The sequence below is a fragment of the Gymnogyps californianus genome, chromosome 2, assembly GCF_018139145.2.
Source record: "Gymnogyps californianus isolate 813 chromosome 2, ASM1813914v2, whole genome shotgun sequence".
NCBI classification, from domain to species: domain Eukaryota; kingdom Metazoa; phylum Chordata; class Aves; order Accipitriformes; family Cathartidae; genus Gymnogyps; species Gymnogyps californianus.
In genome coordinates, this window is record NC_059472.1 from 150,118,821 (window position 1) to 150,131,057 (window position 12,237).

The 12,237-nt window shown below is 43.1% G+C and overlaps 1 protein-coding gene across 1 annotated transcript in view; it reads right to left on the minus strand.

The window, feature by feature from the left end:
* MKX (mohawk homeobox) overlaps positions 1–12,237 on the minus strand; it is a 46,050-nt gene that overhangs the window by 23,180 nt on the left and 10,633 nt on the right. Inside the window, exon 4 of the mRNA XM_050892013.1 lies at positions 11,759–12,094. Coding sequence (XP_050747970.1) covers positions 11,759–12,094 — 336 coding nt within the window. The remainder of the gene's footprint in view (positions 1–11,758; positions 12,095–12,237) is intronic.

Genomic DNA, 12,237 nt, shown 5'->3' on the forward strand with positions numbered 1-12,237 from the left:
CCAGATCTTGGCACATTGGATTTTTCCTTTGTCCAACATAAAGCACTTCCAAAGGCTTGGTTTTAAAACATATCTGAGTGCCTGTCCATCAGTCAGCAGGTGAAGCTAAAGGCACTTTGAGTCGGACATCAGATGTAATTATTAGCCCCTTTAGAAATAAGAGGGCAGAGAATCAGGGATGTGAATCTGTGAGTGAGTTGAATGAGGTATAGAGGACTGAGAAATATTAATGACCTTTTCCCTATGTAGATCCACAGCAAATGTAACAAACACAAATTAATGCTTATGTGCACTCGTAGCCAGGAGAAATTATTATCACTCACAAGTCTCATTAGATGAGGAGTGAAAACAGCAGCAGAAATGCTGGGAGACAGTACTAAAAGGAAAACAGGCTTCTAAAGACGTCTGCCGTTTTTATTGATTTAAAATGTTTAAATAAGCATTTCTTTACTTTGGTTTAGCCAGCAAAAAAAGGCCTTTGCATAAAACAAAGGATCACTGGGATCAATACCTGCAGGTCAGCCTTGTCTTCTCTGCTGACTTCCATGAATAGGATTTTCGCCTTTGCTGGGCAAGCTGGAGTAAGCACCTCAGTGAAGCATGGGATTTGAAAGGGAGATATCTCATCAATTATGGATAATACAGTTGGCAGCCTCTTTTCCTCTATCTTTGCAAAGTTCACTACCATGGTTAACTACTGCACAGCTGAGCTGAAGGAGTAAGCACAGCAAACCAGCAATGCAGCAGGCTTGAATTCCACAGATATCATCATCATAACAGAGCACTGAGGAAATATATGTGTGTGTGTATATATGTATATATATGAAAGATTGTATGGTTTACAAACACCACTACCATCTCTGGAGCTGGCCAGAGCAGGACAGCTTTTTTGGGTTCTCCCCACTTCAAAAAGCGTCTCTAAACATCCAGTACTACTTCAATAATTAGGAAGCCCGTAACAATTGCGATTCTGACATTGTGGACAGGGAAGGGCCCCAGGCTTCACCCAGCACCCGTGCTCCCCCAGCTAACCTCAGTCTCACAGGCTACACTGGGCTCTTGCTGACACTGCTTTTGCTGCCGGCACAAACAGTGCCACGGCCACCCAGAGCTTTCCCTGATAAAGGAACAAAGGCCGTTGCCTTCTGGAGAAAGCTCCTATTTGAAGACAATCCAGGGGAAACGAATTAGCGATGCAGTAACCAACAGCTACACCAGCTAAACAACATGAGAGGGAGAAAAGCAGGACAATGAATTTTAGTGTGTCTGTGTAATGGGCAATCCACCACTCCTGTGCAAAGCTGTCATAAATAGTTGGGAGCAGACCACGTAATTTGCACACCAGCTCCAGGACCTGCTCCCTGAGCAGCTGCCGGTCCAGGCTCCCCATGGCTTAGCCCACAATGGGGCAAATCCAGACCCTGCTCCTTGGGGTAGGAAGAGCAATTAGAAGAGCAGGGACCTCGGATGAAAGTCTCCCTGAAGTCAACGGCTGAGACAAATTCTCCAGCACACTAAGATCTCATTAAAACGGCCCACAGTGTCTAGCCCACAAAGTACATCTAGTGCAAGGAGAGCAATCCTGCTGCTGTTTTGCAATGCATTACAAAATACCTTGGCTAGCAGAAAGAATTTGAGGCAATTTGCTCCTGAAGAGCCAGGTCGTGAAGAGCCTTCATTTTTCCAGCAAACTGGATTTAAGTTGACAAATAGTAACTGAGAGAAAAAAAGCCTGAAAAAGTAAAGGGGAGATGGAGAAACCGACAACATTTAACTTGATCTTCGACAGTGTAAATCTGTCAATACCCACAAATGACCACAAGGCCATATGCCAGTTTTTACTCTGAGATACCGTAACTAAGACATTTGGCTGGTACCTCACATTGGAAAGAAAGTTTTTACATTTAGAAATGTAAAACATTGTAACATTTAAGGAATTTTGGCTACAGCCCACTAGCCAGCCTTCCCCCAGCTTCAGCTAAGGGATTATTTTGAATGTTGCTTTGCTTTTAATGCATCTGTTGCCTAAATCAATGTGGAGGCATGAGGGAGGGACTGAAAATTGGCCCTAGAAATAGCGGTATATTTTAGTGTCATAACTGAGAGTCTTGGCAATCCCTTTTAACTTGAAATGTCAGTGCCATACCAAACGATCTGGTCATCATAACCTCAACTTCTGGCCATCAGTGAAAGAACAGAGATAGAGCCTCCAACATCAGGTTTCAAGGCCACTGTGAAAAATTAAGGAAAACACATTTCATGGCTTGTTGGAATTTCACTTTACCTATTTTTGTGTGTTTCTTTTCAGCTGTTCCAGCTCTAGCTGTTTATCTGATCTCTCTCTGTTTGAATTGTTTTTACTTTTTCCAGATTTTCTACAATGCAGTTTACTTCTCCAACTTACTTTCCTGCTTTAAACTCCTGTTCCTTTTTTTGTACCTCACATAAAACTCCCTTATATTATACAAGCCTTCTGTGTGCTTTGACTGTTAGGACATATTTGTCCTTTAACAGAACTAAAGTGGCTATCTGATGCCAATTTAATGCCACAAAGCATAAAAGACCTCAAACGGACTTTAGTAATCACCAATAATTTTCACATCTACCCCTTGTATCTCATACCCAATTTTTAAAGTTCGGAGTGAAGTGGATTAAATAAAACAGAATCCAACTCTGCTTCTCTGTTTCTGGATAATCAGAAATTAGAAACTGAACTTTACAGATGAAGGGATGTTTTTCCAGAACAGGTGTTTTCATGAGCCCTCCCCTTCCTCCATCAGGATGGCAAAAATCTCATACACAAACAATACCCATAGGTTCCCCACGTTTTCTGAATACAATCAAGGAGTCTTCCAAGTGGCGGGGTATAAACTCATCCACAGCCTAATGTTAGTCCACATAGAGATTCCAGGTTCCCCCTTCAATCCACTTCTCAAACTGTGCCAAAACCCTCCTGAAAGTTTCTTTGTGAATACACATGGAAGATCAGAAGTCTGGTCTTGCTAAACTGCTTTCATCATTATGTTTCTGGTATTCACATTATGGACAAATGACCTAAAAAATTTCAGTTAAACACATAAAGGAGTTTTTTTAAGTTACAGAATGACTTTCAAAAACCACAAACCTGCAAAGGGAAATAGGATTTGCTGGATCAGATAAGATTACTAGTCTATCTGGTCAGGCACGTTCAGTGTGTAGCTTTTTAGAAAAGAAAATTAAAATGGGAGGAAGTGATGGTGAATAAAACTAATTTTGCAGTTCAATACTGAATCACTTTTAGAGATATTTTAAGAAGAATCCAATCAAAAATCCCACTCAAAAGAAAACAATCCAGTCTTCTTATTTCCCTATTTTTTTTCTATTATGATCAATAGATAAATTCTACCGTTCGTACCAGCGTGAATATAATTTCTTACGCTACCTGGGAATGATCAAACCCTGCTTTGGAGCAACCCTGCAGAGTTTCAAGCGTTTGCCACCCACATCAAAATATTGCCATGGTAAGGAAAATGCATGTTCTTGTGCATGTAAGCAAACGCAGAAAAATCCAAAACATTTTCTTTATTTACAGCTATATGACTGAATACAAACAAGCTGCTTTTCACTAGTCTCAACACGGGCATAAAATATTTCAAACTCCAGGACTACTGAGAAGCTCACAGTTTTATTCAGCAGTCATCATGCTCCAAATTTACAAGCCTAACTTGAATGGTTATTACCGGGATGTACCTGCTTAAATCCCTTCGACAGATGGGAGAACGAACACTGCCCATGCCAAGTTTCAGTCTGGATTGAATTTTTACAGCTGGGTCATAAATTTGTGGATTAAAAGGGTTCTAATGGAAACACAGATACAGCCTTAACTACAGCAACATGAACAGCAGCACCGTAACACTGCGTGGGGGACAGTCCGCCCTACAAGCAGAATCTACCAGGACGTCACCCAAAGTCGTGTTATTTCTCCCCAGCAGCGGAAGGAGCCTGGGACACGCAGGAACCCCACACCAGGTATGAAGTTTCAATTCAGACGTTTTTCCAGAAAGAAGTGAAACTTTTATGGCCTTGCCATTCCTTTAAATTTACTGCCCCGGAATGTGAAAAGTCCAGCCCTCGTCCCGCTCCTGCTACTACCCCGTCCTGCCTACGCCTGACTTTCCTGCACCCCGTCCCCTCCTGGTCACACTTTGCTGCACTGCACATAGATTAGCGTGTTAGTAAGTGTCACCAAAGACAGCGGTTACTCGTGAAGGAGATGACAGATTTCATACATAAAAGTAATTCACTGGGCAAAAAGGAAGGTTTTTGTCCCTGTAATTTCTCATTTTTCTCCATGCAGGTGCCATGGGCAGATGTCTCGGTGCAGGGGCAGAGCCAGCTGGAGACCCACGTGAGCCCCAAGGAGCAGAACAGGCACATTTCGGCGTCACAGCCTGCACAAGTCTTTGCTCACAACCCAGCACCAGGGTGATCTGCCTCCAGCCACGACTTTGCACTCAAAGGCACTTTCCAGTCAGTGATATATAAAGTTAAGTGTGCAATTTCAAAGCCACTCCTGATGGAGTGACAGCACACATCTCTGCGTTTCTGTCTTTGCAAACACTCTTGCATTTTGCTCCTCTTTTTCTCTCTTTCATGTTTAAAATCATGCCATATTTTTCATGTTCCTTGGCCTACATCCCCTCCTTGGCACAAACAGCTGATAATCACATTTTGCTGCCGGGTTTCCCAGGTAGGGGAAAGAGCAGACGTACCCTCCTTCGTGCCCCCAGAAGCTATCAGGGGAAAGCCACAGTGGCAGGGTCCCTCTGCATGCACACCAACACAGCGCAGGGCGGCCAGGCTACAGGGACGACCCAGGGGATGCAAACCCGCGCTCCTGCCCCCTGCAGCACCCAGGGCTTTCTGCTCTTCCACTCGAACTGGTGCATTTCCCCATTACCTCATCTCGTTATCTCCCCCCGAACCCCCTTCCGCCCTCCTCGTTTGAGTAGTGCTTCCTTTTGCAACGCATGCAACCCCTTGCAGTGGCAGTGGCTCCAGCCGGCTGGCGTTTGCAAGGCTGAGGATCCCCTGAATCGGTGCAAAAGCCAAGCCAGCTGACACACGCTGCAAGGCAGCATGGAAGCCTGACGTTTCTGCTGTAAAATATCTGCACAGAAATTTGGCTACCGGGGAAAGTCCTGCTTAGGCAGTGGAAGAAGAGAAGGAATCACATCCATTTCACTAAATCAGTTTTCCCAAGCTGTAGTTTCACACACTCTTTAAATTCTTCTTAAATTAACTGCTAATTTTCTTACTAATTTCCCTATTATATTCATTACTAGCCATGCAGTCTACAGCTAAAACTGGAAAACAGTCTGATTTATGATCATGTGCTTTTCCATGCACATAATTTCCTGAAACATTCACATTTGGGCTGGCCCCAGGTTTTAAGACCAAGCATAATTCTAAAGACGTTTTGAACAATGGGAAAATGGGGATAAATATTTCTTTCTCTTTGAACACACACCTTCACTAAATGAACGAGGCCCGAGGCTTGCCAGGGAACAGCCCTTGCTGAGGCCTGGAGCATTGGCTAACTCTAAAGAGGAGTATTAAAATATATAGTTGTTAGTGATCGGTGACAGCACCATACATTTTTCCTGCTGTGTCTGAGAGAGGTCTTGGGCAAGCGCAGGGGTCTGCTGCTTTTTTGGCCGCTGCTGCGAATATTTGCATTGGGGAAATTTTAATGGTCTCGGAGAAACAGAGGCGGGCTGCTATACCGGCACGGGCAGCAGCAACCTGTGGCCATGGAAACATGGCTGATCCCCTGATTTTTTTGGTCTCTCTGATTTTTTGGTCAGATGTTGTCATCTTTTCCATTTCAAATCATTCATGCAAGAACATCTCATTCTCTGCGATGATAAAGCTGTCAGGAGTCCTGAGACGTGCTGCCCTGAAGCAAGCTGACTTGAAGAAAATCCTCTGCGGCCAAACAACTGGCTCGAGCTAGTTTTTACTGAAGTACGCAGAAAATTTGCCATGACATCAACAGAAGCAAAACCAGCAGAGGGGCACACGCACCTCCTCTGCTCCGTGGGGTCTCCACAGCAATTATACTCGAATTATATCCACGAACATGCTGCTATTAGAAGCACATCTGACCCGCACATAGCCCAATCTCCAGAATCTTTAATATTTAGAGTTTAAAAAAAAAAAAAAGGCCCAAAATATTCACAGCCATTTGCATCTGAAAACAAACAGATAAAACAAGGATGCACAGTGTTTGCACCCAGCACCTGTGAGAAAACAAGCACTCTCTTTTCCCACAAAACTGACCATTAAAAGCAGGGAGTGGAGAGAAATGGCTCAGAAAAGCTAACACTGCCAGGAGCGCCGCTTCCCCTCCCGGTGGGGCTGGCTCCAGGCAAAGCTCTCCCCTGCCCACTGGCAGCCCCTGGGTGCCCAGGCTTTTGGGAGGGTGCTCTGCCCACGGTGCCGTCAATGCTCCCAGCCCACCCAGCGCTCTCTTCCTCCATTCCCCCTCCTGAGAGAGGTTGAAACTGCTACCTTTCCACAAAAAAGATTCAGTTTTGATGAAGCACTGTTTTCCAGGGTCACGTAGAAATAATCCCGACCCATTCCCCTTTGCAGCTCAAATACTGAGAAACCGAGAAACTAAAGGGAATTAAAAACCAGCTTATTTGATTTTTGCTGTTCAAACTGAAAGAAACGCAAAAAGTGAACAACCGACTTAACTAGTGGGGAGTGGGCAGGATCTTTAAAATTCTCAAGTTTGGGCTATCACATGTGGTATATTAAACCTGACACTGTCCCTGTAGTAAAGCCATTTCCTTTTAATCTTTCTTTAGAAAAAAAACCAGAACAGCAAATTAAACGCAATCCTCTCCTCAATTCTCAATTCCATGCTATTTCACTGTTGACGAATCAGGTCATGTAATAATAAAATTCCTGCAGAAATATGATCTTAACTGTGTAACCTTCAAATCGCAGTTATGCTGCTGTGTGCATTTAATACTGTACTTGACATTCCCCTTTTCCATTTCACTTCTGGATGACATTAGGATCTGCAACAAGGACCTCCTTCAGCTCTCCCAGGTTACCATTTATTTTAAAGTATCCCCAAGGTCTCCAGCACCGTTTAGATCAAACTTGCAAAAGTCACTGGTACTAGTGGTTTTTGCGGGTCCCTTGAGTTGTTTCTGAAAACAGGTTCCATTGTGTTCGTATTATGCTTTTAAATTTTATAGCTCGTTTTTAAATTACATGTTAATTTCTAAAAATGTTAAATTGTGAGGAAAAGTTGGCAAGGACCACACAAAATCACAGCACTGTTCTGCAGCTTGCATGTGTCTCTCTATAGTACTTATGTGCATGGCTATACCCTTACATTTAAGTGCTCCGTATGAATGTGAGCCTGATCCTGCAGTGTGCTGAGGGTGTCATCAGAGGTGCTCAGCGTGCTGCAATAAATGACCCAGGATCATGCTTTATAAATCACAAACTTTGCAGGATCCAAATGAAAGAAAGGAAGGAAGGTGAGAGGAAAGAAAAAAGCAGTAGTAATGAAAACATCAGAAACAGAGCACACTCCTGAGTATAAACGTCTAAAAATAGAGATCAAACATCTTCAAAAATCAACCAGTCATTCAAGAGTTTTTTTAAAAGCCACCCTCCTTTCCAGGCCTGCAAGTCTTCAGTTTCCTCACTATTTTTATTTATTCTGGCTTTTCTACTGTGCTAAGTAACATATAAAGTGAAATCACTGAAAATCTGCCTACAGAAAAAAGTTAGAAAACTCCCTGTCCTGCTATTTCATCTCTCTCTCTCTCATTTTAGTTTTTGCTTTCGTTCACCAAACGCAGCTCACCAGACAGCTATATCCCAGAAAGTTGGGATTTTTCATTTCCTTGTGCTATAACGATGCAGAATATTTTGTTCCTGCAGGTGACTGATGATAGGGTACTCGCAGAGCACTGCAGCGTGATTACAGAAAAAGTCAGCATTTTAGTGATCCGTAAACCAAAGACTGACGTTGCCGCTTTAGATTTATGTCCAGCCTCACTATAAACATTATTAGATCTTTTCCTTATAGATTTCTGGAGTGCTTGTTGCAGTCGGACTGTTGTTTCTGCGTGCATTTGTACAACAAATACAGATAGGCAAGTCTGGTTTTAGTTATTCCTGTCACACAGAGAACCTGCTGTGAATGACAGCATGCCAAGGAGTTAATGAAAACTTGTTCTCCAACATGGATTTTTAACTAAACAAAAACACTGAACCAAGCCTTTCAGTGGTCAGTTTAAGACACATATTTGACCAATTATATATATTTATATATTATACCTGCACTAGGATTAATCCAAACTGAAATTTTCTGCCTTCAGTGAACACATTCGCGTATGTCACGTTACACACATAAGCATATCAGCTTACGGCAGACACGCTTACATATGTGACATATCCGAGCACGGTCGCACTCTTTCCCGGCGGCTCCGTTCTCCCCGTGCCGGCCGGCCGCACCACCTCCCGCGGCAGCCAGAGCGGGACGGAGCGGCCGGGGCAGGCGGCTGCGCGGGCACCGCACTTGGGAGGGACCCGGCTCGGGGTTTGCCGCTCCCGGCCCGGCACTAAAGCTGCTTCCCACGAGCTCGCAATAATCGTGCAGAGGTATAAAGCGAGGCCGCTCTCCTGACAGTCGGTTATATAGCCTGTCCTTGATCTTTACACGGGATTTCCCAGTTGCATGAAGCTGGAGTAGCATATGGTCCCGTGTTTATAAGCATGTTAATGACTGAAATGGGAAACTGTACAACCCGTTTTCCTTATAAACTTTAAACTGCAATTTCTTGGTTTTGTCACTGGACACTGCACTCGTACCCTGTTAAGCTGGCGTGGGCTGTCGAGACACACGTGGCCACACTGACCCCAGGCACACTGACGTACCTGAAATCAGGGTCTGGCCCGTAACATGAACCAGACGCGGTGAGTAAGCTTTCTACTCACGATCTGCTACAAAAAGTTGCTTTTCCAGGGAAGCACAATAAAGAATTTGCTTCAACACCAATGACTGCCTGCTCTTAGGAGCACAGCAACCTTGCCAAACGTTTCTCAAAAATAAAATGTCAATCAGTTTTCACTCTGTGCTTTTTGAAATACTACTCAAAATATCTTCATAAACTAAAACATCTAGTAGGGACTTGCAATTCTGCTTCAACCCCTCTGTGTTAAAAATTAGCTGTTTCACTTAAAAAACTGCAGTGGAGAGCTCCTTATAAGTGGTGATCTCTCACTGAAAAATACACTTGCTGGTTTCAGGAAGGTATGAGTGGTACAGTCAGCCAGACCCTCTTATTTTGCTTAACCAAAATGGATTGCAGCTATTTTTGAGAACACAGATACAGGTCTGCTATACAACTGCACTGAGAACTGCCATCCCGGGTATTCAAATTACAGAGAAAAGACCAAAAAAAAAAAAAAAAAAAAAAAAGTCCTTATTTATCTCTTCCTGTCTAACAATCATTTGGATAATTTCATCTATTTGTAAATATATTTTGTGAATGGATGACAACTTGAAAATATCTGCTTTGTTCATGAAGGGCTCAATTCCTGCATGTTATAACATCATCAGAAAATCCTTAATGGGACTGTAATCTTGTAGCTGAAAAAAAGCCTATTTGTTCCTATTATTTCCTGAATGCGCACACATATATAGGAAGGATATACCAAATGATATAGTGTGTGCACATGATCTTTTTCTTTCTATCAGCAGGCTACTGCTTGTCTGCTTTGGAAGTGTAAAAAGAATAAAACTATATCCTGAGAGCTGTTGGTGTGTTCTCATCAAAGGCCATAGCACTTCAAAAAGTTAACAATGATATTTAAGAACTGACTTAAATATGAGCTCAAGAGGAGTTCCAGGAATGTCAGTTATAGACTTTAAGGACAAATATACTGTTTTTTAGGCATTCCAGCCCAGCTTGTGAACTCACACAGTTACAGTGTGCCTGTCTCAGCCTTCTCATTAAAGACCATATTTTTCAGTGCAGCTTGAAACTTGGCAAGAAGAACTTAATCCAGTAGCAAATTTATTACAATTTTTAAAAAGACATTGTGTCCGTTTTTAAGTTATGGTATAAAAGAACAGAAAAACAGAAGTTTACATATCTGAGCTGCTGCATCTGTTCTTGAGTAACTTTTCACTTAAAAATAAAACTTGGCAGACAATACGCCCATAATGTGGACCAAATGCATTTGGTATGTTGCAAAAAAAAAGCTAAATGAACAGAGAGAGTTAATTTATAAACTTATTCATCGTGCATGCACTATTCTGGCTCCCCACAAGATCCCATATCTCTACAGGGGCCCCACTCCTCCCTTGGTCATCCCCTGACAACCTGCATGCACCAACGTCCTCCTACGCTCACCAGAGCATTCAGCCTCCCAAAATCCTTGTGGCCCCACCACAGGGACAAAAAAATCACATGCAATGTGTCAGGAAAGAGAGGGCAAAGGCTGCAAACTTGAGAGGTTGCAAAGGCGAGGGGCACCCAAACCTGCCTGCCAGGGAAGCCACGGGGAACCAAGTACAGCATCTAAATCTGTATTAACTTTAGTGCAAAGCCCTCCAGTACTTTTCGTCAATGTTCAACCATCCCAAAAGCGATGCTGCCCGCAGGGTGGTCCCTGGCAGAATAAACCCCGGAGAACGGCCCCAGGACAACACAAAGCGCTGCTGCGATGGGTGGAAACCCTGAGACGCTGGCAGAGACCTCCAGAGTCTGGGATGCAAAACCTCATTTTTTTCAAAGATAAGGGAACAGCCTTTGCCTTACATCTCCAAAGAAATACAGAACAAGCTTCACAAGAGGAGCCTTCCAGTACTCCCTGCCCCACAGGGACCTGAGCAAGTCCTGATCTTGCCCTGATTTACAGCAATTCACTAGCATGAACCAGGCAGTCCCATGTGCCTTCCTCTGACTGGTAACACAGCAGATGATATAAATCATGCTTTTATGTTTTTATTGATAAGATTAAAATAATAAATTTTGTGTAACCCTTCAAAAAAACCTTAAGCCAAGATATTTAATGGCCAAGTCTGTGGCCCCTTAGCTCAGTGCACTGTGTCTGGAGAGTGATGCAGAAATTGGTCTAAACTAATCCATGTATTCCTAAGAGATGCATGAGCAGCAAAGGGCCACGCACCAGAGAAGGCACTCTGAGGACAGAAACGATGCTGTACAACAGGGGAAGGTGTTCACGTGCACTCCATTGGGGGACATATAGCTCATGTAAGTGCCACAAAGAGCCACCTTGAAATTTCAAAGCCCTCCTCTTCCTCCCAGCTGGGGCCATGGAGTACTTTAGTCCTCCTCTAGTCCTCCCTTATTGTAATAGAATGCTCAAGAGTTTTCTCCTTCTTTAGGCTTGTTTTGGTGCTGACAAAAACGGCCTGTAAGTGTCATTTCAAAAATCAGCCCCATAGCTCCATTCAAGAAGCAAATCAGCTTCATTAGCAGTCAATAACAGCATCTAACTTCAATACTTCAGGTAGAACTTCTCCAGTGAATGAAAGGGTAGACAGGAGCTATCCACTCTCATACGAGAGGATGGACAGGAGTGATCTACTCTCATACAAGAGGGTGGACAGGAGCTATCCACTCTCATAAAAGGCACAATCAGGTGACACTCATTCCAGGTGACACCATTCACCAAAGCTGGCTGTATTAGGAATGATGCAGAAAGAATCCCTTACCTGTCCGGTAGACAAAATTGCCTTCTGTTTCGGATGATGACGGAGACACCAATTCTTCCTCAAATTCATTGGAACTAAATGAACCAGAGTGATTCCTTTGCCTTGTTTTTTCCATCATAGCTGCATTAGTAGCCATGACATGTCTCAATGAGTCATTTAGGTAACGATTCAATAAGCTGCTTTTGTATTTGGGGGGTGACACGTAATCCTCATTGGCACTTGTTTCTGGTCTCACTCCTGTTTTTATTACTGAACTTTCAGTTTTAATCACAGTGTGATGAACTGGTTTGTTATATCCCCCTTCATTCATATGGTTTCTTGGAGGATTTTCTCCATCTGAAAACAAAAGAACAAAGATACAGTAATACATCAAATACCTAATATTTAACAAGAGGCTTTCTCTACGTGCTTTAAAATTCTATAAATATAACTAAAACTAGCCAATAACCTTAGACTTCAGCATTAGACAATGATTTTAA